This window comes from Eubalaena glacialis, chromosome 1 (genome assembly GCF_028564815.1).
Source record: "Eubalaena glacialis isolate mEubGla1 chromosome 1, mEubGla1.1.hap2.+ XY, whole genome shotgun sequence".
Lineage (NCBI taxonomy): Eukaryota > Metazoa > Chordata > Mammalia > Artiodactyla > Balaenidae > Eubalaena > Eubalaena glacialis.
In genome coordinates this window covers 214272510-214295096 of record NC_083716.1, presented here as the reverse complement: position 1 = coordinate 214295096, position 22587 = coordinate 214272510, and the positions used below count along the sequence as shown (strand labels likewise).

The 22587-nt window shown below is 36.6% G+C and overlaps 1 protein-coding gene across 1 annotated transcript in view; it reads right to left on the bottom strand.

Annotated features, from left to right (window-relative positions):
• Positions 1-6626: 6626 nt before the first annotated feature.
• The window catches only part of CPS1 (carbamoyl-phosphate synthase 1), a 142173-nt gene continuing 126212 nt past the window's right edge, over positions 6627-22587 (bottom strand). The window contains exons 33-38 of the mRNA XM_061204619.1: positions 21527-21601; positions 18842-18940; positions 11871-11930; positions 11021-11133; positions 7452-7581; positions 6627-6725 (exon numbers count right to left, since the gene is read on the bottom strand). Coding sequence (XP_061060602.1) covers positions 6627-6725; positions 7452-7581; positions 11021-11133; positions 11871-11930; positions 18842-18940; positions 21527-21601 — 576 coding nt within the window. The remainder of the gene's footprint in view (positions 6726-7451; positions 7582-11020; positions 11134-11870; positions 11931-18841; positions 18941-21526; positions 21602-22587) is intronic.

Here is a 22587-nt window from a genome sequence, read left to right as displayed (position 1 = left end):
CAGTCAAAGTGAGTTTTCCAAAATGCTAAAGTAATTATGTCACCTTCTAACTTAACTTCAACATTTTCCTGCTATCCTTAGCAAAGTGTCCAAATTCCTTAACATGGCTTATAGGGTGCTTAGGGTTTAGTCTGTGCTATTTCCCAGCCTCACCATCAACCATGCATGAGTGATGCTCCAGTCACACTCAGCCTTCTTCAATTCTTCAAACGCAGTATGTTTTCTTTGCCTCGGGGTCTTCACACACATTATTTTCACTGTGCATACACACTGTAGAACACACCACACTTCTTCACCTGGCAAATTCTTACTTATCCCTCGGGTTCCAGTTTAGATGTTCTTTATGGAAGCCTGCCCTGATCTGCCCCAGGCATGTGTTCATATAGCCCCTAAATTTCCCTTACAAAAGCATTAATCAAGTTCTATCATAATAGTTTTTTTAAACTCTCTGCATCCACCCCTAAACTGTAAACTTCAGAAGTCCAAATCTATTTTATTTATAGATGCTCAATAAATGTTTGTGAATTTAATGAATAAATATAAGACACAAACGGCTAAAGAAAAGTGATACAGAGATACTATATACAAGAAACTACATACTCTTAAGTTGTCTATTTTCTACCAAAAAGTAGATTTGCATGACTATTCTGTGTGAACTACTCTATAATAAGCAATTATAAAGATGAAAAAGGAATGGTAAGTGAGTGGCCATGAACAAACTACAATGGAGAAAGAACAAATGAAGGTGTAGATTAAACATCACTCTTGGAGGTTGATAAATACATGCTTATTTAAAATCATGGTCACTGAGATATACACAAGTATTGATAAGATTGCTGAAACAGTAACTAAAGTTGAAGAGAATTCTGTTGATCTAGTCTTGAGGAGAAAGCTGACTGAAGATTTTGGAAAATTAGTGTTTACAGGGTTTCCTTTACAAACTCTGCAGCCCCCTAAATATATGAAGAGTGAAATTAAGACTGGAGGTCCGGTGTAAACTGGATCAAGATCCCTTAGCCAAAGGAGGAGATAGGAACTTATAACTAAAAGGGAGGACAGGAACATAATCATTCTGATCAAACACTTTGCACCACAATCATTTTTAAGAATCAAAATTTTGTGGATTCAATAGTTTTGAACACCTATTATAATTTAGGTTCCAGGAATGTAACAGGGAAATATGTCCCTGCTTTCTGTAGATCTGTGTAAGTACCAGAGACTCATGATTGGCTTTCAGCTCTAGGTTTCAGGTTGAAGAAAATAAGTGCTGAGATGACCTGGAATTATTTATAGTGGAATAACCTCAATGGATCAAAGAAAACCATCATTGATTAAAAGCAACCCCTTCATATGGACATTAGTACAAATATGGTAATCAAAGAACCATGTGTTTCAGGTACTTCTGAAAATATGTTTGAAATCACCCTTCCAGAGAGATTAGCATGGCAAAACCCAATTAGGGTAAGCCAGGGACCATTCCCTGATGAATCAGTCTACAAAGTACCATGTGTTTACATTTATAAGTCCCTGGGGCCCCACAGATCCACAGATTTCAACAGAGTCAGACCCTAGAGTGAGTGAATTACTTCTGAAGAAAACAGGACTTAACACAGTACACCAAGGCAGGTAATGATAGATTTAGCACAAGGTAACTTTTTGCTCTCGAAGCCCCCCAACACTGGGAAAGTCAATTCAGTGTTGCTTTATCTTATTCTGATATAATGAATAAAGTATGAACCTAATTTACTTCAAATGCTTGTGCCTCATGGTTTTAAAACAATCTCTAAAAATTCCTATTCACTCACATCTTAACTGCAACAATACCATTTTCCCCCTGCAGCTCCCTATATATTTTAATTATGAATGGGAAGGAAAGCATATAAAACCTGGCAAGTAATATGAAATTATGTCCTTAGTTTAATTAGAAAACATTCCTTAAAAAGGATCCATATGTAACTCCTCTTGAATGGAGAGATTAAAATAAATATTAGTCTAATTAAATTATTCCATATAAATTTCATTTGCAGAATTCTATGTGGAAATTTGTAAAGAGTTATGGGAAACACTTAGCAGAATATTTCTGTTATGCTAATGACCTGAAAGCCATGCCATATTTCATCCTTCAGGACCTTGCATAGGCAGGTAGAAGAGAGACTATGAAGGAGATTACTGAATGCGCTTAAATTTCAGAAAGGAAAATACAGTTATCTAGACACTGGATATTACAGTGTGTTTTTATTAATAAAACACATACATTTTCAAGTTATTTTTCTTTTTTAATAACATGTTTTGAGCTTTTGGATTCTCTCTCTTTTCTGCATGCTCATATCTCACCTGTCTTCATTGCAGCTGCCAACGGCACTAAGCTTTGTGTGGGAAATTGCCACTTGGGAACACAGCATCTTTGACTTTTTTTGTGAGACTGCTTGTGTTTCTTCCTTTGATGAACAAAAGCACTTCTCTGGAGTTTGTGTGTTTCTTCTGGGAAACACCTTAAAGAAATAATTAGCTAGGCTGGTAGTTTCAGGAGAGAGAAAGTGAACCTTTACCGCTACCAGAAAAGCCTATTTTTTTGTTTTGGTCAATAATCAATAGTTTTCTTTGTGAACACAAGTCCTTTATAAAATGAAAGTTTAAAGACTTTAAAAATGATCTTAAAGCAACAAGGAGCACTCACAAATGGTGCTAGTTTTGACTTGCTGAGGTTCTTTTTGTTTTTTTATTCATTACTGCATTGATCTCAACAGCTGTAGGTACTTAAACTCTCTTTCTGGAACACTTGCACCCTACACTGTGTACAAGAGAAGAAGTAGGGACAATTATTACCAATTTTTCACAGAGCCCAGGGAGCCGCTTAGGAGGAGGATGGACGTTCTTCCTCCTGCCACATTCCCCTCACACTCACCAATTGCAACAGCGTCTCATAAAACAGCACAGTAATATTCATTAGGAAAAATAGAATTTTTATACACAAGAACAAAGGAAAAAGAAGTGGTAAGAGAAAGACAGGAAAGTTAAGCTAGTCTTTTTCAAGCTAAGGGTGTCTTCAATGGTATATAATGAAAGGTCTTTGTGGATTTCATTGGGTGTATGTGAGCATTTATGGCACCTGTGCCTGCAGGGGAGCCGCACCAGCATCCAAATGGTAATACTGGGGTGTAATTACAGAGCACTTAACTGCATTCAGCCTTGGTTTGTTTCTCTGATAATTTCCACTTTCATTGTTCAAGAGGCTGTGGACACTGTAGAAGCTGAGGTTCAAGTACCTGCAGCTGTTGAGATACATGAATGTAGTAGCTGTTTTTAAAAGTTTCCAGTAGGAATGCTGTTTAAGAGGAAAGTTTGACAAAAGTACAGTTAAAATACTCTACTTACCTTTCCAAAGCCGTAAAATCCTCCATCTCTAATTGGATCATTCCTTAGTCCTCTTTCTTCATTCCACAAGCTGGCTGAGCTCCTTTTCACCCCACTCAGTAGAGCTGGTCCTCCTTGCCTGCTGTTGAATTCTCAGTATGGAAAATGCTACTTTGATTTTTATTCAGCTCTACAGACATAGCCCGTATGTTGTCTGCACTGGTGATATATAACAGATTCAGACGTTTTAAAATGTGTTAACCTGTTTATATAAAAGAGTACAAATGTTCCAAAAGGACAAAGACTTGCCAAATCTGAACACAAATCTGCTTTCATTTTCTTGCATTTCCCTCCTCCAACCAAACTACTGAATGCATTATTTATTTGTGTTTAGTTCTTCTTAAAGTTTGGAACATTAGAAAACCCAAAGGTAACAAAAACAAAAATTAATATAATTTCATTTTCAGCACCTTGGAGAGAGTGTGTATCATCTTCCATTTCCCCAAAACCCTTTATTTCAGGAACAAAAATATAGGGATTATTTAGAAACACTACTGCTTGATTAATTATTACTATTCTTCTCATTTTATTGTATTTTACAAATAGCTTCTTCAAATTAATATAAAAATTGAGAGCGTTTATAAAATTTCCACAGTACAAAACTTAACTATTACTTTGAACTTTTGGTACTTTCAGCAAGCAATTCTGTTTGTTTCAAATTATGAGTTACTTTTCTAAATTGGTCACTAACAGTCTGCTTACTTTTGGTCAAAGTGTAATTTTTCTCTTCCTCTGAGTGTGTATATACATATGTGTGTTTAGATAGACAGATGATAGATAGATAGATGATTGATAGAGGATAGATAGAGAAAGCAATACTGAATCAAATGGGGTAAAATATTACCAATAGGTAAATCTGGGTAAAGGGTGTACTATTTTTATTTTTGCAAATTTTTAAGTGCAAAATTCTTTCCAAATAAAAAGTTTTTAAATTTCTATGTGGTTTAAACACGCATAACTAAGAATTCATTCTCAACCTCTCCCCATAGCTCTTTCTCTCCACACATGCCTTGAGCTCCAGTTATACGAGGCTACTTGTAATTTCCTCAAATGAATGTGCTTATCCTCTAGTCTACCTGGAGAACTACAACACACTGTACAAGACAACACCTGAGACCATCTCCCCAGAAAAGCCTTTTCCTGATCTCTGCAAGCAAGCATTTTCTTCACTGTGAGAAACGATTTTTTTTTAACATGTCTGTTTTCATTAAAATACAAGATATAAAAAAATGAAACTGCATTTTGCGTGACCCTGGGCATGTTGCTTAACTTCTGGTGCTTCAGTTTCTTTATTTATAATATGGAGATGACAGCACCTACTCATAGGGATATTTTGAGGATTAGATGGGTTAACTCATGTAAAGGACTTAGAACTACCTGAGGAATAGCAGATACTCCATAATGTTAGTTACTTATTATGGTGGTGCTGGTGGTGTGATGGTGCAAAGTAATACAGCATCAGAAAAGTACTAGAATAACAGGTGTAGGAGGGATCATAGTATATTCTACACTAAAACTTGAAGAAACTCATTAAATATTTTTAGGTGAATGAATCGATGATCAGGGAGTATATTAATATAATATTATGGGGAAGAAGTAAGGAAGGTCTCAACCACAATGATAACAAGAGGGAAAGAAGGGGAAAATAAATTTTAAAAGCCTTCATGTAGATCTATATCAAGGGAAAGGATAAAAGCTATTATGCCCTCATTATCTTAGAAATTTCACAAAGCCACGTTTTAGGTGGTATTTCTGGGATATGGTATCACCACGGCCATTGGCACTATCTTTCAGACAATATGGATCAGTCTCTGACTGAGTTCGAGTGCTTTTCTCTGTGTTATGTAAGATGTTTTTTAAAAGTTTAGTTTATTATATATGTGTGGCAATCATTAGTCAGTGTGTGATTATAGCTGTATGTTTGAAAGGATCCAGATCAAGGGTAGTATATAACTACATAAAAATATAGTAAATTTTTAATGAGATTTATAAGCAAGGGATGGGAGGAGAAAAAAAAAGAGAAATGTAACAGTTTAAGCTTCATTAATTTTAATATTAATTTGTTCATACCCTATAGGGCTTTGAATAGAAAAAGAAAAAAAGATATAATCTTGGCCCAAAACCCTGTTTCATCAGAGAAATGAACAGATTTTGTGTAACAATGTAAAAATAAATGAACACATAATAGCAAGAATACAACTGTCTTGTCTGTTGATAGTATTTTATTTAAAAGTTCACAATTAGAGCGCTTGTAGTAACACAAAAAGTTTAAAAGTGACAAAGGCTGCCTGTAGGAAGGTCTTTTCTTATATGTAGAAGGAACAAGGACCTTGTGCTTAAAATGTGTAAAACTCTCATCGCAGCGTGGGACTCAGTAGATCAACAGAATCTATAATCTGAAGGGAATGAACATAACTTCCAAGTTATTCCAAAGTTGGCAGGAAGAAAGCGGGGTGGCAGAGATGGCATAAATCTGAAGATTTCACTTGGCTCAGGTTAAAAATCCAAAGAAAAACAAAAATAAACCACCTCAGCGGTATCCACCATCTGCTGACATACTACAAAACACAAAACTGCAAACCAGTGTCCTTTAAAGAAATCCATACTTTAAAGACCTCTGTCACACTTCTCAAATTCAGCACTGTGGGAGGGGATAAGGATATTCCTAGTTAAGCCAGAGAGAATGATTATTAAAAAGAAGCAATACACAAACATCATGATGGAGGAGTTCATAAATTAAATCCATATTTCATTTTAACCATTTTTATAGTATTCTGCCTTTGTTAAAGTGTCCTGAGTATGGCAGATAGTATTTAAAAACAACGACAATAGTGTCCGTAAAGTATATATAGAAAGAGTTCAGAAGATAGAGCAGCAACTTTTTCGACCTTGATCATCGTTAATCAGCACCATAAAATGTTAGCTGCAAAGAAGCATGTAGGTAAGCTTAGCCCACCAAAAATAAGGCATTAGTAAATGAAGGAATTCTCGCGAAGAACAGTTACTCAGGAAGGACTCTCTAAGTAAGGTTTTTAAAAAGTGACTGACAACAATTTAATTGTGAAAGAAGAGAATATTAAGGCTTAACTAGGTAAACTGAAATAAAGCTTGATATCAATATTCGTCTCTGGGAAAGAAAGTTGCAAATCAGTTCCTTTAGATAAAAAAGTGGCTTAGGTTGATTTAAGAATGGAGATGGGGTATCCGTTTCTCTATGCCGCTTTCCCAGCACCGTACTGCCTGTAGTGGAAGAGACTCTTGGCGTCCACATTGCGAGATTTCTTCACAGCTTCCGCAAAAAGTTTGGTCACCTGAAAATATAAGGGTAGGAATCTTAGCAACGCATACGAAATGAAAGCGAATGTTTAATGAAGCAGGAGCGAAAAGTCACAGTTTCTGTTCCCAATTTTCAAAGGGGCAGGAGATGGAAGACACAAACATTTTTATTTAATGGGGACTTTCTCCTGTATCTCAGACCTCAACATGAATAAGCTTATTTCCCTCCACCCCCCATGGTGATTAAAACTGACTGAGGGGGGAAAAAATACAATGGGCAGAAAGTTAACGAGTCTTGACCAACATTTCTTCTCCCTGTGATAAATTTGGTGGGTCATGTCCAAGTAGAAGAGAACATACCTCCTGCAATCACTTCCTGTGAATTGGACAAGTGCTTGCATTGTATCTGGATCTTCAATGATCATTAACCTGTTGCTTTTATGTGGTGGCTTTCATTTAGACAAGATGGAATAAAATTGTGTATCTTTATTCCATGCCACACCACATGTTATTTAAAGAATAATTGTATGGGTAATGAGAGAACCATGGTTATCCATGGTTTCTGATTATCTCAACTCCTTGATCACCAACTGTCTCAGATAGGCCATGACCTACCAAAATAGACCATTATTTTAGATTCTATTTAGAAATTCTTCTCCATTCTGAAAGTTACAAGAAAGGGAGAAGAGAGATGTGCACTCTTAAGGGAGGCACAGAAATAAAAACCCTCAGGCAGGCTATCTTTGAGAAAAATAACATACCTGGAAATTAGTGAGGAGAGCAATTCCACTGTCAACAGCTGTCCTCCGAATCACATAATTATCATGGACAAATTTAGTGTTGTTGTTGGGGAGGTTAATCACCAGGTCAATGCTGCCGTCTCTAATCAACCTGGAGGAATAAACAAAATAAACACAAGTTTGCAGGAGACTATGTATATTTTATAATTAGTTTTTTAAAATACTAGTGTAAATTGCTCTCTTAACCATTCAAGTCCATGTCATACTGAGTTGATTGACACCTGCCCTCCTTTATTCTTAAGCAGATGTACAAATTACACACATTTGGGGGTTATAAATTTTTGTTGTGTTCTTGAAAGAATTCTGGTGAATGCCTAACTAATCAAATGGAAATATCTGTTTCTCTTTAAAATGCTATCTATCCATAGCAAGAATTGGTAATTTGATAGACAATTATTTATTTTACAGGAGGTCGTTCCTCCAGCACTGAAGGCCATTCGGCCCCCATACTACCCCCTCAGATCAACTTTATTTCATTGTCTGTTTCCCAGTGCCTCATCTGATGGTGTGGAAATACAGGTCGCCTGATTTTAAATTAAAACATTTCACATTCTGTTGCTGGGCTACTACACACACTAGAAGACATTTAATCAAAATGTCAAAAGCATGAAGTATTGTTTTACAAAGCCCTAAGGAGGTCATATAGCATAATGAGAAGTCTAATAAGGTCAGAACAACGTGCCCTTCTTTTATTAATGTGATAATAATTTTAGGTTACTTTCTTAAGAGCCTTATCAAATAGTATATCACATAGAATTTGGTATGACTTAGCCATTCAGTAGGCTGTAACATCCTGTAGCACCTGAGAATTATCTCCCATGTACCTGTGCCACATAGCTCCATAAGTGTTGATGTAATGGTGTTCCTGAAGGCTCACATAGTGTGCTGAAATAAATGTCTTACAAAACCTAGTGATGTAGAGAATCCTAAAGACGCTACCAGAAAACTACTAGAGCTAATCAACAAATTTGGTAAAGTAGCAGGATTCAAAATTAAAGTACAGAAATCTCTTGCATTCCTATACACTAATGATGAAAAATCTGAAAGAAAAATTAAGGAAACACTCCCATTTACCACTGCAACAAAAAGAATAAAATACCTAGGAATAAACCTACCTAAGGAGACAAAAGACCTGTATGCAGAAAACTATAAGACACTGATGAAAGAAATTAAAGATGATATAAACAGATGGAGAGATATACCATGTTCTTGGATTGGAAGAATCAACATTGTGAAAATGACTATACTACCCAAAGCAATCTACAGATTCAATGCAATCCCTATCAAACTACCAATGGCATTTTTCACAGAACTAGAACAAAAAATTTCACAATTTGTACAGAAAAACAAAGACCCCAAATAGCCAAAGCAATCTTGAGAAAGAAACACGGTGCTGGAGGAATCAGGCTCCCTGGCTTCAGACTATACTACAAAGCTACAGTAATCAAGATAGTATGGTACTGGCACAAAAAAAGACATATAGATCAATGGGACAGGATAGAAAGCCCAGAGATAAACCCACACACCTATGGTCAGCGTATCTTTGATAAAGGAGGGAAGAATATACAATGGAGAAAAGACAGCCTCTTCAATAAGTGGTGCCGGGAAAACTGGACAGCTACATGTAAAAGAATGAAATTAGAACACTCCTTAACACCATACACAAAAATAAACTCAAAATGGATTAAAGACCTAAATGTAAGGCCAGACACTCTAAACTCTTAGAGGAAAACATAGGCAGAACACTCTATGACATAAATCACAGCAAGATCCTTTTTGACCCACCTCCTAGAGAAATGGAAATAAAAACAAAAATAAACAAATGGGACCTAATGAAACTTAAAAGCTTTTGCACAGCAAAGGAAACCATAAACAAGACGAAAAGACAACCCTCAGAATGGGAGAAAATATTTGCAAATGAAGCAACTGACAAAGGATTAATCTCCAAAATTTACAATCAGCTCATGCAGCTCAATATCAAAAACAAACAACCCAATCCAAAAATGGGCAGAAGACCTAAATAGACATTTCTCCAAAGAAGATATACAGATTGCCCACAAGCACATGAAAGAATGCTCAACATCACTAATCATTAGAGAAATGCAAATCAAAACTACAATGAGATATCACCTCACACCAGTCAGAATGGCCATCATCAAAAAATCTACAAACAATAAATGCTGGACAGGGTGTGGAGAACAGGGAACCCTCTTGCACTATTGGTGGGAATGTAAATTGATACAGCCACTATGGAGAACAGTATGGAGGTTCCTTAAAAAACTAAAAATAGAACTACCATATGACCCAGCAATCCCACTACTGGGCATATACCCGAGAAAACCATAATTCAAAAAGAGTCATGTACCCCAGTGTTCATTGCAGCTCTACTTACAATAGCCAGGACATGGAAGCAACCTAAGTGTCCATCAACAGATGAATGGATATAGAAGATGTGGCACATATATACAATGCAATATTACTCAGCCATAAAAGGAAAAGAAATTGAGTTATTTGTAGTGAGGTGGATAGACCTAGAGTCTGTCATACAGACTGAAGTAAGTCAGAAAGAGAAAAATAAATACCGTATGCTAACACATATATATGGAATCTAAGAAAAAAAACAAAAATGGTTCTGAAGAACCTAGGGGCAGGACAGGAATAAAGACACAGATGTAGAGAATGGACTTGAGGACATGGGGAGGGGGAAGGGTAAGCTGGGACGAAGTGAGAGAGTGGAATGGACTTATATATACTACCAAATGTAAAACAGATATCTAGTGGGAAGCAGCCACACGGCACAGGGAGATCAGCTGGGTGCTTTGTGACCACCTAGAGGGGTGGGATAGGGAGGCTGTTAGGGAGACTCAAGAGGGAGGAGATATGGGGATATATGTATATGTATAGCTGATTCACTTTGTTATAAAGCAGAAACTAACACACCACTGTAAAGCAATTATACGCCAATAAAGCTGTTAAAAAAAACCCCAAAAACCCTAATGATGACATAGCCTAAGGCATAATAACCAACCTGATCAAAGAATGACAAATTAGGTAATACAATAGATGACATTACCATAGCACTCCCCCTAGTGTCCTGCATGCTGCAAGTCCTCAGTAAACTGACTGATTCATTGATGTACAACCTCAGTGAAATTCAGCTGAGCATTCTTGATATACACAATATAAGTTTGACATAAAATACAGAGTGCTACATTACATTCTTCATGCACATGATTCTCATCACTGAGATCTTGGTGTCAGTCAAGGAATGGATACTTACTAGGAGACGTTTTGAGAGATGCTACATATCACCATGTACATATATGGAATTATGTGTTTTGTAGTAATAGCAAAGTTCATGAGAAGGAAGCTTTACTATCGTTCACAAATTTCGTCATTTTAAATTGGATGACTAAGAAGACTTTTAGAAGATTTGCAATAGGGTAAGGTGATATATTTACATCACACTAGTTCCCAAAGTTAATCCTTCATCTGTTTTGCTATCTCAGAATACTCTGCCCAGTTCTTACTTTCTGATGGAAGAGAGGCTGGGATTCTGTCCTTCTTGAGACGGCCACGCCACTGGGGTGGCAGGGACATTGTTGGCATTGAGCCAGTCTGATGTGGCTTCCGTGGCAAAGAGCTGCATTTAAGATGGAAAAGTCGGTTACTGTATCACAGGGAAAGTTTTCATAGAACAAAGACGCCCACTGGGACACACGTTTCATTTAAAACATAGAGCAGAAAAAACTGGTGAATATGAGATGCAAAATGATGTCAGAAATAGAGATTTAGACTCAGCATCTAGAGTCATGGGCACTTTAAATATTTTTAAAATATTTGCAGTAAGAAAAAATTTAATAACCTCAATTGTAACTGCTTTTGTAGAGGAGAAAAATAAAGAGTTATTGATGGCTGAAAATTCATTGTTATTAGGCCAACAAACCCTCATGACCACAGGTCCAATGAGCCTTGGGACTCATTCTGTTTTACAGAACCAGGCTTTGTGTGGAGATATTCATGGCAAAGAATTTTTGCCTGTAACTGTAACACCTGGAAACTATGACTTCATATGGAAACAGGAAAAGGAAAAATGGAAAATATATGGAAATACATTGAAACTTTATCCCAATTCTGTGTATGCAAAACTCTCTAAGTTTTTAGCCAGCAAATTTTATTGAGTTTGTGGTAATTGTCTTAAAACTTAAAGCTAGTCTTTCTAATTAGTTTATTCCATTGAAGTTTTGAAACTATCAAGTTAGATATCTTTCAAGTGGAGAGGCTGTATTTTGCGCTATTTTATTCGCTAATATTCTTCAGTATTCTTTTTTGCAGATAGAATGCTGACAGAAAACAACTTAAAAAAATAATATCACATACCTTGAAGCCGTCATTGTGTAATTGTTCAGCCACACCAAGGAATTGTGGACGGAATGATTGCTGAAATTAAAGGAATTTAACTGAATTCACTTTCCAGATATACATGCTATTCATTTAGTCATGCAATATGGCATTCTCTCATGTCATAAAAGGCAATGCCATGTGTTGCCAGGTGCTTTATATTCAAAGATGACAAGTTTTATCCTTTTATTCTCCTTTAGTGAGTATAAGCTCTTACTTATTTTCCGACATAGATGAAATTCCATCCACATTGTCTCGCTTTCTACTGTCTTACTTCTTACCCCTCAAATTCCTTCACCCCCTATTTAATCCACTTAGTCTCTGCCTGTAGAATCAGATTCACCCCAGTTCTGGAGGAACCCTTTTCCTGGTCAGGGGGAATTTAAAGTCACCTGGATTAGGCGCTCAGCACCAAGTCAGCCTTGTTGGATGTTTTGCTGTTCAACCCGTGCTAATTGCTGAATTCTAACTTTGGACTGCACTTCAATAACTAGGCCCTGTCCTAGTAGTTCATGCACCGTTCCCTACAATAAGTCAATCATTTGGAACTCAGTTTGGCAAAGAGTAAAAGAATGGGCTCTGGAGTCACTAAGCTGCATTTCAAATCCTGTCTTACTATTCATGTGTATGAAAAGTTAATGTCTTTGAACCTCCATTTCCTCATTTATAAAACAGCAGTAAGGATATTAATGTATCTGCTTCTTGGGGCTCCACAATAAACGGTGTAACATTGGGCGACTTACTTAACCTCTCTATGATGTACTTTCCTCATCTGTTAAATGGGAATAGTAACTGTATCCACATCATAGGGTCACTGTGGGTATTCAATGAATAAGTCCTATGTAAGTGTTAGTACAGTAACTTAGCACGATTACTGGCTCATTAATAGTTCTCATTAAATATTATTATTACTATTATTAAAAATAATTGCTTTTTCAGCCTCCCAGAGACTAGATTCCTGACCCTGCACCCCAGCTCCCAAGCCTGGGTTCCTCTACTGGCTGTCACACTTACAACACAAACAAATTTTCTTCTCACATATATTTTCCTTCCCGACAGGCTTACTTAACATTCAATCTCACTGTTTAGATATTTTCTTAGAGTCCATTGCTGTGCTCTTCCGAGAGCCCCAGCTGGACTCACCCAGTTTCTGGCCTGCATTCCCTGGACTGTCTATTGCCATCAGGGTTCCTCAGTTCTGAACATACCTCCTTCCTGTGACCAAAAGCCAGTATCTGCAAGACAGTGGTCAGGGTAAAAGAAAGCAAAGCTCAGTGGCCTACCCAATGTTCAACTTCCGACCTTGACCTCATTAACATGAGTGTCTGAGTAACCTAGCTAAACAGAGTATGCAAAATTATACAAAGTTAAAAACATATCCATTCTGCTTCAAATTAGAAGATTTTGGCTGTTTTCATTTATAAAAAGTTTGTAAACAGATGACATAATTTGGTTACTTTAGAAAATGTTTTATAATCTATTAGAAACCATATTAGTAATGGTTGAAAAAAATCATGGATATCGTCTTATTTCAGAGTTTCAGAGAAACTAAGAATTGTGATAAAATATATCAAGAGCCTTGCACAATTTTGATAATGTTTAATACACAAAACCTCCTAATAGTTACTTGCAGAGGTTTTTTTGAGAAAAGATCTAAATCCTAGGAAAAGACCCCAAGACTATGTTCAAATATAAAATTCTTTCAGGTTCTGGCCCTCTCAATCCCAGAACTGCAGTTTTATGAGAGGAAACTATTGGCAAATAGAAAAGATAAATGCAAATGGATGAATCTCAGCTAAGGCAGGCTCAGGGATTATTCATGGCTGCCTTCTAGAACACAGATTTTAACCATGCCCAAGATAGCAGCTTTTTATTCCCACTTAGGACCCAACGGGAAGAAATGGGCTTAGATGCAAGAAGCTCAAGGCTAGACATAAAAAAAAAAAAAAAGTATAAAATCAGAGAGTAAGTCAATGACATCAGGGCAATTTAATGAGCTATGTGGCAGTCTCTTTAAGAATAGGTTAGGCAGAAAATTTGGATAATCATTTATTCAAGTTTGATTCTGCGTGGAAAGCAAGGGACTGACTGAAATGGCATTTTAGGTTTTCTTCATGTTTTAGTTGCTTTGAGTATAGCAAATATATGTGAAATATTCTAAATGAACCCCTGAATTTTGTCAAGCCCCCCTAATATGGAGCATCATATAGTGGCCTCCTGCTAAACAAAGAACAGACTTAAGGAAGCACCAAAGTACATTAGGAAGCTCACCATAAAGGTGACCAACAAACACTTATTGACCAATTGATACATTAATCATGTACTGAATGAACTATTCTCAATCTCTAACATTTTCCCCTAGCAAAAAGTCAGTGATAATATATGGTCACCATGTGATAACATAACATTGAACCAATTTCCTAAAATACTATTTCACAAGTATAGTAGTTCTCAAAATGTGGTTCCTAGGGAATCAGCATCACCTGGGTTTGTTTAAATTACGAAAATTTGGGCCCCACCCCAGATCTATGGAATCAGGAATTCTGGGAGTTGATCCCAGGAATCTGCATTTTAACAAACCCTCCAGGTGATTCTGATGCGCACTTACATTTAGGAATAGGAGGGAAGATGGGCTAGGAGGACCACTCTTCACTCATTTTGTAATTTGAGGTGAAGACGCATTAACCTTGGCCAAAGTCACTATGGAAAAGGTTGAAGGAGGAGTACTAGAATGTAATTTTTTTTCTTTGCCATTTTAAAGTAAAATAAGTCAGCAAATCCTCTAAGACCTGCAGACACCAGTCAGAACCTCATTATGGAGCTGTTTCAGTGTTGTCTCCCAGGTGGAAAAGATAAATATCCGACATGACAGTATAGGCAGTTTCCAGCCAGGGAACTACTCTGCCTTCTGGTCTGGGGTGTTGGCTTTCATAGTCACATTATAAACTTCTATCAAACATGTATTGAACACTTGTGACACATAAAATAGGCTCTCTACAAAAAGAAATTACAGCTGTCAGCTTGCATCTGAGTAGCCCCAGATTTAATAGCTGATTGAAAATACCTGGGTAAGAAACCATTTGTTACTAAAGGTGAAAAGTACAAGCTGATTTATTTCCTGGAAAACATTTATAAGGAAGAAAGTCTTTTAAAAATGAGAAAAACAAATATTTCCTCTAATTATCATTTTCACATTAATCCAACTTCTGGCTACAGAACCAAAAGCCAAGTTGAGGCTGTGTCATGCCTGTGGACTCTACAGGGACGTCTGGATTGACAATGCTATGGTTGTTCCTAATGATTCTGTACTGAAGATAAAAGGTTATTCATGTCACTTGGAGTTGTCTTTTTCAAATAAAATGCTTGCTTTGTGTTTCTGAGCAATGCTGAAGCGCAGATGTCAGGATGGTGCTCTTCACAAGCATCACTGAATAGCCCAATCAGAGGGGAAAAAACAGTGAGGGCTCTTGATCTACTCTAGAGTAAATCATTTATTGTTAAAGGGTGTTCCAGAAAACTTCAAAACAAGGCAGATTGCCTACTCATAGCAACTAAAAATAAACCCTGATGGAAATATTGCAGGAAAATCAAAGACGATTTTGTTGCCACATAAACCTACATTACGCCTTTCTTATATTAGGATCTATGCTTATGGAAAGGGTCTTGGTAGAGACACAGTACATATAATAGTTGACAAGGATCCTCTGACAAAATCTAAATCTTGATTTTTTTTCCCTAAGTCCTAGTTACGCAAGATTGATGTTATGAATATTTCAAACTTCCCAAGTAATTTGACCATAGGATTAACTTTGAGAAGGCAGAAACAGAGGGTCTCTGTGTATGAAGGAGTAGGGTAGGAAAGAGAAGAGAAAGAAAAATTAGGAACTCTGAAATATAACCAATGAGCGTGTACACATGCACACACACACACACACACACACATGATCTATTTACTAAATGTTGAGATGTGGTTGATACTTGCTAGTGATAAATTAAAATTTGAAATATGTGCTAAACTACCAACAATAAGAAAAAATGTTTCCCGGCTCAGCGTCCCTTTTGCCTTTCCTCCATATTTCTCTTTTCCTCCAATTTTCTCTTGCAACCTGCTGTGAAAAGTTAGAGGTAAGGTTTCTTCCATTAAATCTTTCTAGTCATAGCAGGTAGTTGGGTCAGGGTGGGGCAATGATGAGAAAAGAAGACCTTTACTTCAAATAAATGGTATAGATGTTGACCAATCTCCCCATTTATACATGAAGGAATAATAAAGCAAATTAACTGCAACAGTGCTGGCTACCAGGGCTCTTCTATGATTGAAGTCTACATAACATCATGCTAAATGAATGATTATCTCAGGAAATCAAAATGCAATGGTGGACTTTCTTTCTTAGTGCTTCATTACGTAACTCAACGAAATGCCTTCTCTTGTATTTACTGGCCTTAACCCCGTTTATATATTAGCAGTACTATTTTAGGTCCTTTTCAGTTCTGACTTTATGTATTTGGATGAATTTATATGAATTCTTCTGTCCAAGTGGAATCACGTTAAATAAAATGTGTTTTTTTTAAGCATAATGTATCCTGAAATATGGAAATATAATTACTTTATCCACAGTTAATATGAAGCTTAGGTAGATTTGGTCCCATTCTGCCTAAGAAGATGTCCAGTGAGTTTTAGCTATTAACTCTCGGGTTAGTATATTCTGTCATATTGTTCAGTTAAATTTACGACTATCCTTTTTAAAGAAATCACTATACATGAAAATCCTCCATATAATAATGAAGAGATTATACACTGACTGTTGGTGATGGCAGCTTTTCTTTGCCTGCCATATAAAGTAGGTTAGAAAATGATTTTTGCGTATCTCTAGAGGCTTAGAGTCTTAATGATCAATTTTACCACAGCTGCAAATATTTTATTAAATATAATTTTATTATTAAATATTTCTTTAAATATACTTTTTAAATTCTGTAATTAAAATACATATATATTTAAATTCCTTACATTATGCATGCATGCACAGGGAGAAAGTTCTTTGCAAAAATTCATGTAGCTGCTGGAACATTGATTTCTTTAAAAAAGAATACACCAAAAGGTAAAACTTCAATGGACAAAACCTCATTGCTTTAAGAAAACCTTTTTTTCCCTACAAACCCCCTTTTTTCCCTACAAAGCAAAAATTCTGTTCACTGACGCCAAAATCACACTAGTACTTCATGGGGATCAAATTAATTTTTGCTTTACATTTCCCTGCAGCATTGGAACCAAACAAGGCACAATTTTATACATCACTGCCTTCTTAAAGTGGTATTTTAAAATGTTAGCACTGTTATGATTAGTTGTGAGGACGGGGACTAAGGGCATGGTCTCCTCTGAATGCCCCCAGGTCTCACATTAAACTTTAAGCCATAACTAGAAGTTGGAGAAATACTCTTATACTTGTGACTTAATAATACTTAATACCCATTATAATGTGATGAGTCTCTCATATGGTGTGATGTGTCTCTGAACTGCCATTAAGCTTCGCAATTGCAATTCATCTTGTTAGCTTCTGTTCTAACTGTTCACCATCGCCCTTCTGGCACCTTTATGAAGCAAAATCCCAATTTAGTCTTTGCAGAAACTTCTCCAAAGCCGCTACCCATCCAGTCTCCAGAGTCTAATTTGCTGATATTAAGGCACTCTAATGCGACAGCATCTATAATAATTACCCACTGATTTGAAAATACCTGGTATTATTCTAATTATATTTTTATTGATTTGTATGTAACCATGCAGGATTTGAACTTATTAAAAGTATGGCAGGGGTGATATATAAAACCATCTATTGTTATTATAGGTTCCAAGAATTACTAACCTCAAATGAAAGTGAATGATCAGTTGGGAAACATCTAGTATTTTTCAGGAAATTTATAAACAAACAGTTTGTACATTCTTGCAATAATATTCCAAGGAGTGATATGAGTTTCCTGGCTCCCATTTTGCCCTAAGATTTACATTTGACTTGCAATAATAAACCAATAATGTCCTTCTCACTGTATGAAGATATTCACATATAATTACTTCACCCTGCTTTGACTTAGAAGGTTTACTAAGTAACAATATTTCAAGAACTTCCACAGTACACTGTGGGATGTGCTGACTTTCTTAAGCCCATTAAGTCACTGCCCTTTAAGAACTTTCAATTTGTCTTGGAGTGTCAGGTTAAGAAAATTTCTCAAATAATGCCCATGTCTTCTTCAACTTTGAACCTCTGACATTTAGTAGAAATTGAAATGTGAATGAATGAAAGTAAGGAAGGAAGAAACAGAGGTCAGGAGGGGATAATACTGACTTCAGTTTGGGATGTGTTGTGTTTGAGACATCCAGATAGAGGTATCCAGCAAATTGTTGGAAACAGGGGATGGCTGAGGATAAAGATTTAAAGTTGATAGTTTTAGATGGAGAGTGGATACCACAGACATGAATGAGCTGGCAAAGGGGAAAGTCAAGAGAAAGAACTAGATATAGACATAGACATAGACACAGACTCAGAAAAAGAGTTGAGACCCAACCTTATGGAAAGCCTAGGTTCAGAGGCTAAGGAGGTAGACCTAAGAATAAAAATATAGAAAAGATGTAACCAAAGAGTCGAATAGAATCCTTTTGAAGTTACCCTAAATCCCGTTCAGGACAAATACCCCTTCACTAGAGATTTTTTTCTTTTCTTTCTTTCTTTCTTTCTTTTTTTTTTTGGTTGTTTATTCACTTATTTGTGTTGGCTGCTGCAATAAGAAAAGGCAAAAATCAGGAAACAGAGTACAAATGTCCATTCTTTCTGGAAGTTGCTGGTTTTTTTTTAGTGGAACTTTAAACAAATCTCCCCTCTTCTATACCACCATTAAGGTCATTTCCCCCACCAACTCCCAGCATGTGCCCACAGGCATGCATACAACCACACATCACTTACCTGAATTCCAATCAAGATGCCTTTCTGGGGTATCTTAAATCCTGTGGAAAGCATTGCCTTTAGGAAAGCGGTATGAATACCTTCACCAAAGCAAGCCACCTGTTTAGAATAAATGAAAAAAATAAAGTAAAAGAAAGCAAATGATAGTCACCCAACCTTACCAAAAAACAAACACAAATGAAAAGTCAGAGACTCCTATGCTAGATTTTATTGAGTTGCCCAAGGACCATGTAATCTGAATCCAGGGATTAAAAGTCTGGCTAGGGCAGACGTGTCTTGTGTTTTTAATTAAGCATAATGAATAAATAAGCAATTCTTTCTCTGTCCAACAACACTCCATGGAGCAACGTAACTGGATTCTACTGTGAGATATTTGGATACAAATTACAGCTTCTGGCCCATAATATGGTGAGTTACCAAATGTTAATATGACTTAACATTTAAATAATGGTATATGTCATGTATGCTATGCAACAGGGCGTGAATTCATGGTTCAGTAGCACAAATGCATAACTGCTGATCAATCAGTTAGGAGTCAATTCATATGTATGAGAAAGCCTTCAGAGAAATTCAATAAATCTATGAAAATCTCAAAGGAACTTGTTCTTTTACTATTATTATTATTATTGTTTTCATAAAATGAACCAAAATACCTTGCTACTAGTCCTGAATACTATAGCCTAAAGTAAAAAAAAATTCCAAATTAACATATAATGTTGGGATATACAGAGGCTTCCCCTAGGGTAACTGTGCTACAATATAACTACAAGTCAAATGCCCACACTAACTACAGAACAAGTGGTATTATCTGAGCATGATAGGAGTAGATTCTGCCATGCACATCATCATTGGGCACAGGTAGAGAACCACCATTAGAGTAAATAACACTGATGGCTAAATTCATTCTTTAAGCAAATGACTCCCTTACTGTCAAAGGAAAGTCATCATGACTATGATTTTCAGTTGATCACCAGTACATGCTGCTTTTTACTCTACAGTGAACATTTTCTTTGGTCAAGAACTGGCTAACCAAATTAGTAATGTCACCCTAAGCTAACAGAACCCAAACCACACTGAAAGAACCTGGGCAATTCCATCATAAGTGCATATACAACCCACAAGAGGTTTCAGCAGTTTTCTACAAATAACATAAAAAGTAGTTAAATATGTAAGTAAAGATTAGGACTAACATTCCCACCTCACCACTAGGAAAGCTAAAGGTTTATTTAATCCCACAACAAGCCATTTTAACACTGAAAATGTCTCTGAAGCATAACTGAGATTTCACTAACCTAGAATTATTATTATGATTTCAGTTATAAAACAGAACTTGTAACATTGTACTTAGTGACACTTGGAAATATGACTCTAATTATGGAAGAAGAATTATCTCTCTGTACTTCTGAAACAGATACAAGAAAGGGGGAGCTGAATTTCTAATTCTCTCATATTTTTGTATTTCAACAACTCCAATAATGTATGTCTGGAGGCAGAATGGACACAGATACAGTACTGAAAATAGATTTGCCACACTAGAGAAAACAGCATGAAGGAAAACAGATCTCTCCCTGATCTGAATCCTGGGCTGGCTGAAAACAGCCCTGCTACTGAGTGACCAAGGGATCACGATGGATATCAGAGTAGCTCCTTAAACAGCAGAGAAATGTAATGAAAGTCCCTTGTTTTCAAGTTAGGTTTTCTCATCTATTAAATTAACAGAAGCAGCAAAGGAGCTAAGAAAAGGCAATCATCAGTCCAAATACGAACAAGATAGCCATTTATTCCTCACTGCCTCCCTTCCTGTTTCACTTGGCTTCTCATCACAGATCTTGCTTGCAACCAGGCAACCATATAAAATATCACGTATATGTTGCAATTAGGTATTTTCCCCTTTCAGGTTTTCCTCAACACCAAGAGGAAACAATGACGCCTCCCAGTCTGATGTTGCCACCCCCCTGTGCACTGATGAGAATCTGAAGGCTGTATCTAGTAAGTCTGTCAAGGGCTAGGTGATTCATAAAATGTCCTGGCACTAACATGTAGGGAACTCTCTGGAATCTGACAGCTTTCTACAAGAAACACATTTCACATTCTTAAAGAAACCTTCAGCTGACAGAGTCCTCAACACAAGTGAAGAGGGACATCCAGTGGCCAGTCCCACTATAGTTTTTAGATAATCCCCAGGAGGTTAAAGTTGCTTTGAAAGTGGTTCTGGGATTTTGCATATATCTGCAGATCCCACAATATTTTGGCCCCACTATCCTTCTGCTGCTGTACATTCATTCTACATATTGCTAGTAAAATCTCAATGATCTAATTTCATAGTAGCAAGGAAAGTTAGAGGGAGCAAGAGGTGCTGTTACAGAGAGACCTGAGAACCTTAAAATAAAAATACCTGGAAGATATTTACCTAGACATCTAGAGAAATATTTGAAAGATGTTCTCAATGTGTAATGTGGAAATGAATGACACATGTTGAAATATAAGTGAGAATTTAGACTCTGGGCTACAAAAGTCAAAGATTTTTCCTCAGCTCAAAATGCCTAAGTCTTTTCAGACTTACTCTGATAGCAAAAGAAGTATCCCACTAACTACTTACTAACTTGCTTTACTATATTCAGATCATAAAACCATAGATTTCAAAGTAGATTTAATGAAAGTGTTCATGGATCATTAATTAGTTACCTCTCCAGTAGAAGCCATCTCACAACGCAGAATGGGGTCAGCGTCTCTCAACCGGGGCCAAGAAAACATTGGAGCCTGTCAAAAATAACAGGTAGGAAAAATATGTGAGAGAAGGGTATGAAAGGAATAAAGGAGGATAAAAATATTTAGTGAATCATCTCCCATAGGGTTCATTTAGGCTACAGTAGACATGTAAAAAATTTCTTTGGTCCAAGCATCTGACTTGAAAAGTGGCTTTAAACCTCTGTTCCAGGAATTTCTTGAGCTTTGGGCCAAAAATTGGGTTAAATAATCACAAATTATTTCTGTAAGTAGGGCCCCAGTGACCAGTCTAGGCCAGTGTTTCTAATCTGGCTTACACATATTCTTACTGGAGTGATTTCAAACGAAGTATATTGGGCATTGGTCTCCCCAAACACAGAGTTCAAACACACTTTTTCCTTGGTAGGCTTCTGAAACATTCCTCTTCTTGTTCTGATTATTTGGACTTGCAACAAGCCACCTTGCCAGAAATGTCTGTCTGCAAGCTGACTTCTGAGACATTAAACTGTTGTTGATACCTCTTTAAAAGCTTTGAAAAACATTCTGCTTGGGAACACTTTTGCCCAGAACTTTCATACGAACTAGAACATAGATAGGAGTGCTTCCTTTTCATTTATTTTAGCAATGCAATTCACTAAGAATCAAATTCTTGTTTCTTGCATATATCCATTTATCTAGCCTAGACTATTCCTCTTTGATTCTGGTACCCCTCTAAGTCATCATGGGAATTCTAGCTTGGGGTCATTTCACTGGGTCATCCTAGTCAAGTTATATATTCCTGCCCTCTAGCCTCTCTCTATCTCATCTGTTGATATCCACCCACCTCACTAGGACTATATTAAGATTGACTGTGAATAACTAATTTGACAAAAAAGTCAAGATTCATGCACAAGGATAACTAGGAAAGAAGTAAACTGAAAGATACAGTGCATTTCAAAAAATTCATATCTACCCCTCAGTATTGTTATTAGTTGGAAATTGTTTCATATACATATGTGTGTGTATGCGCGTGTGTGTGT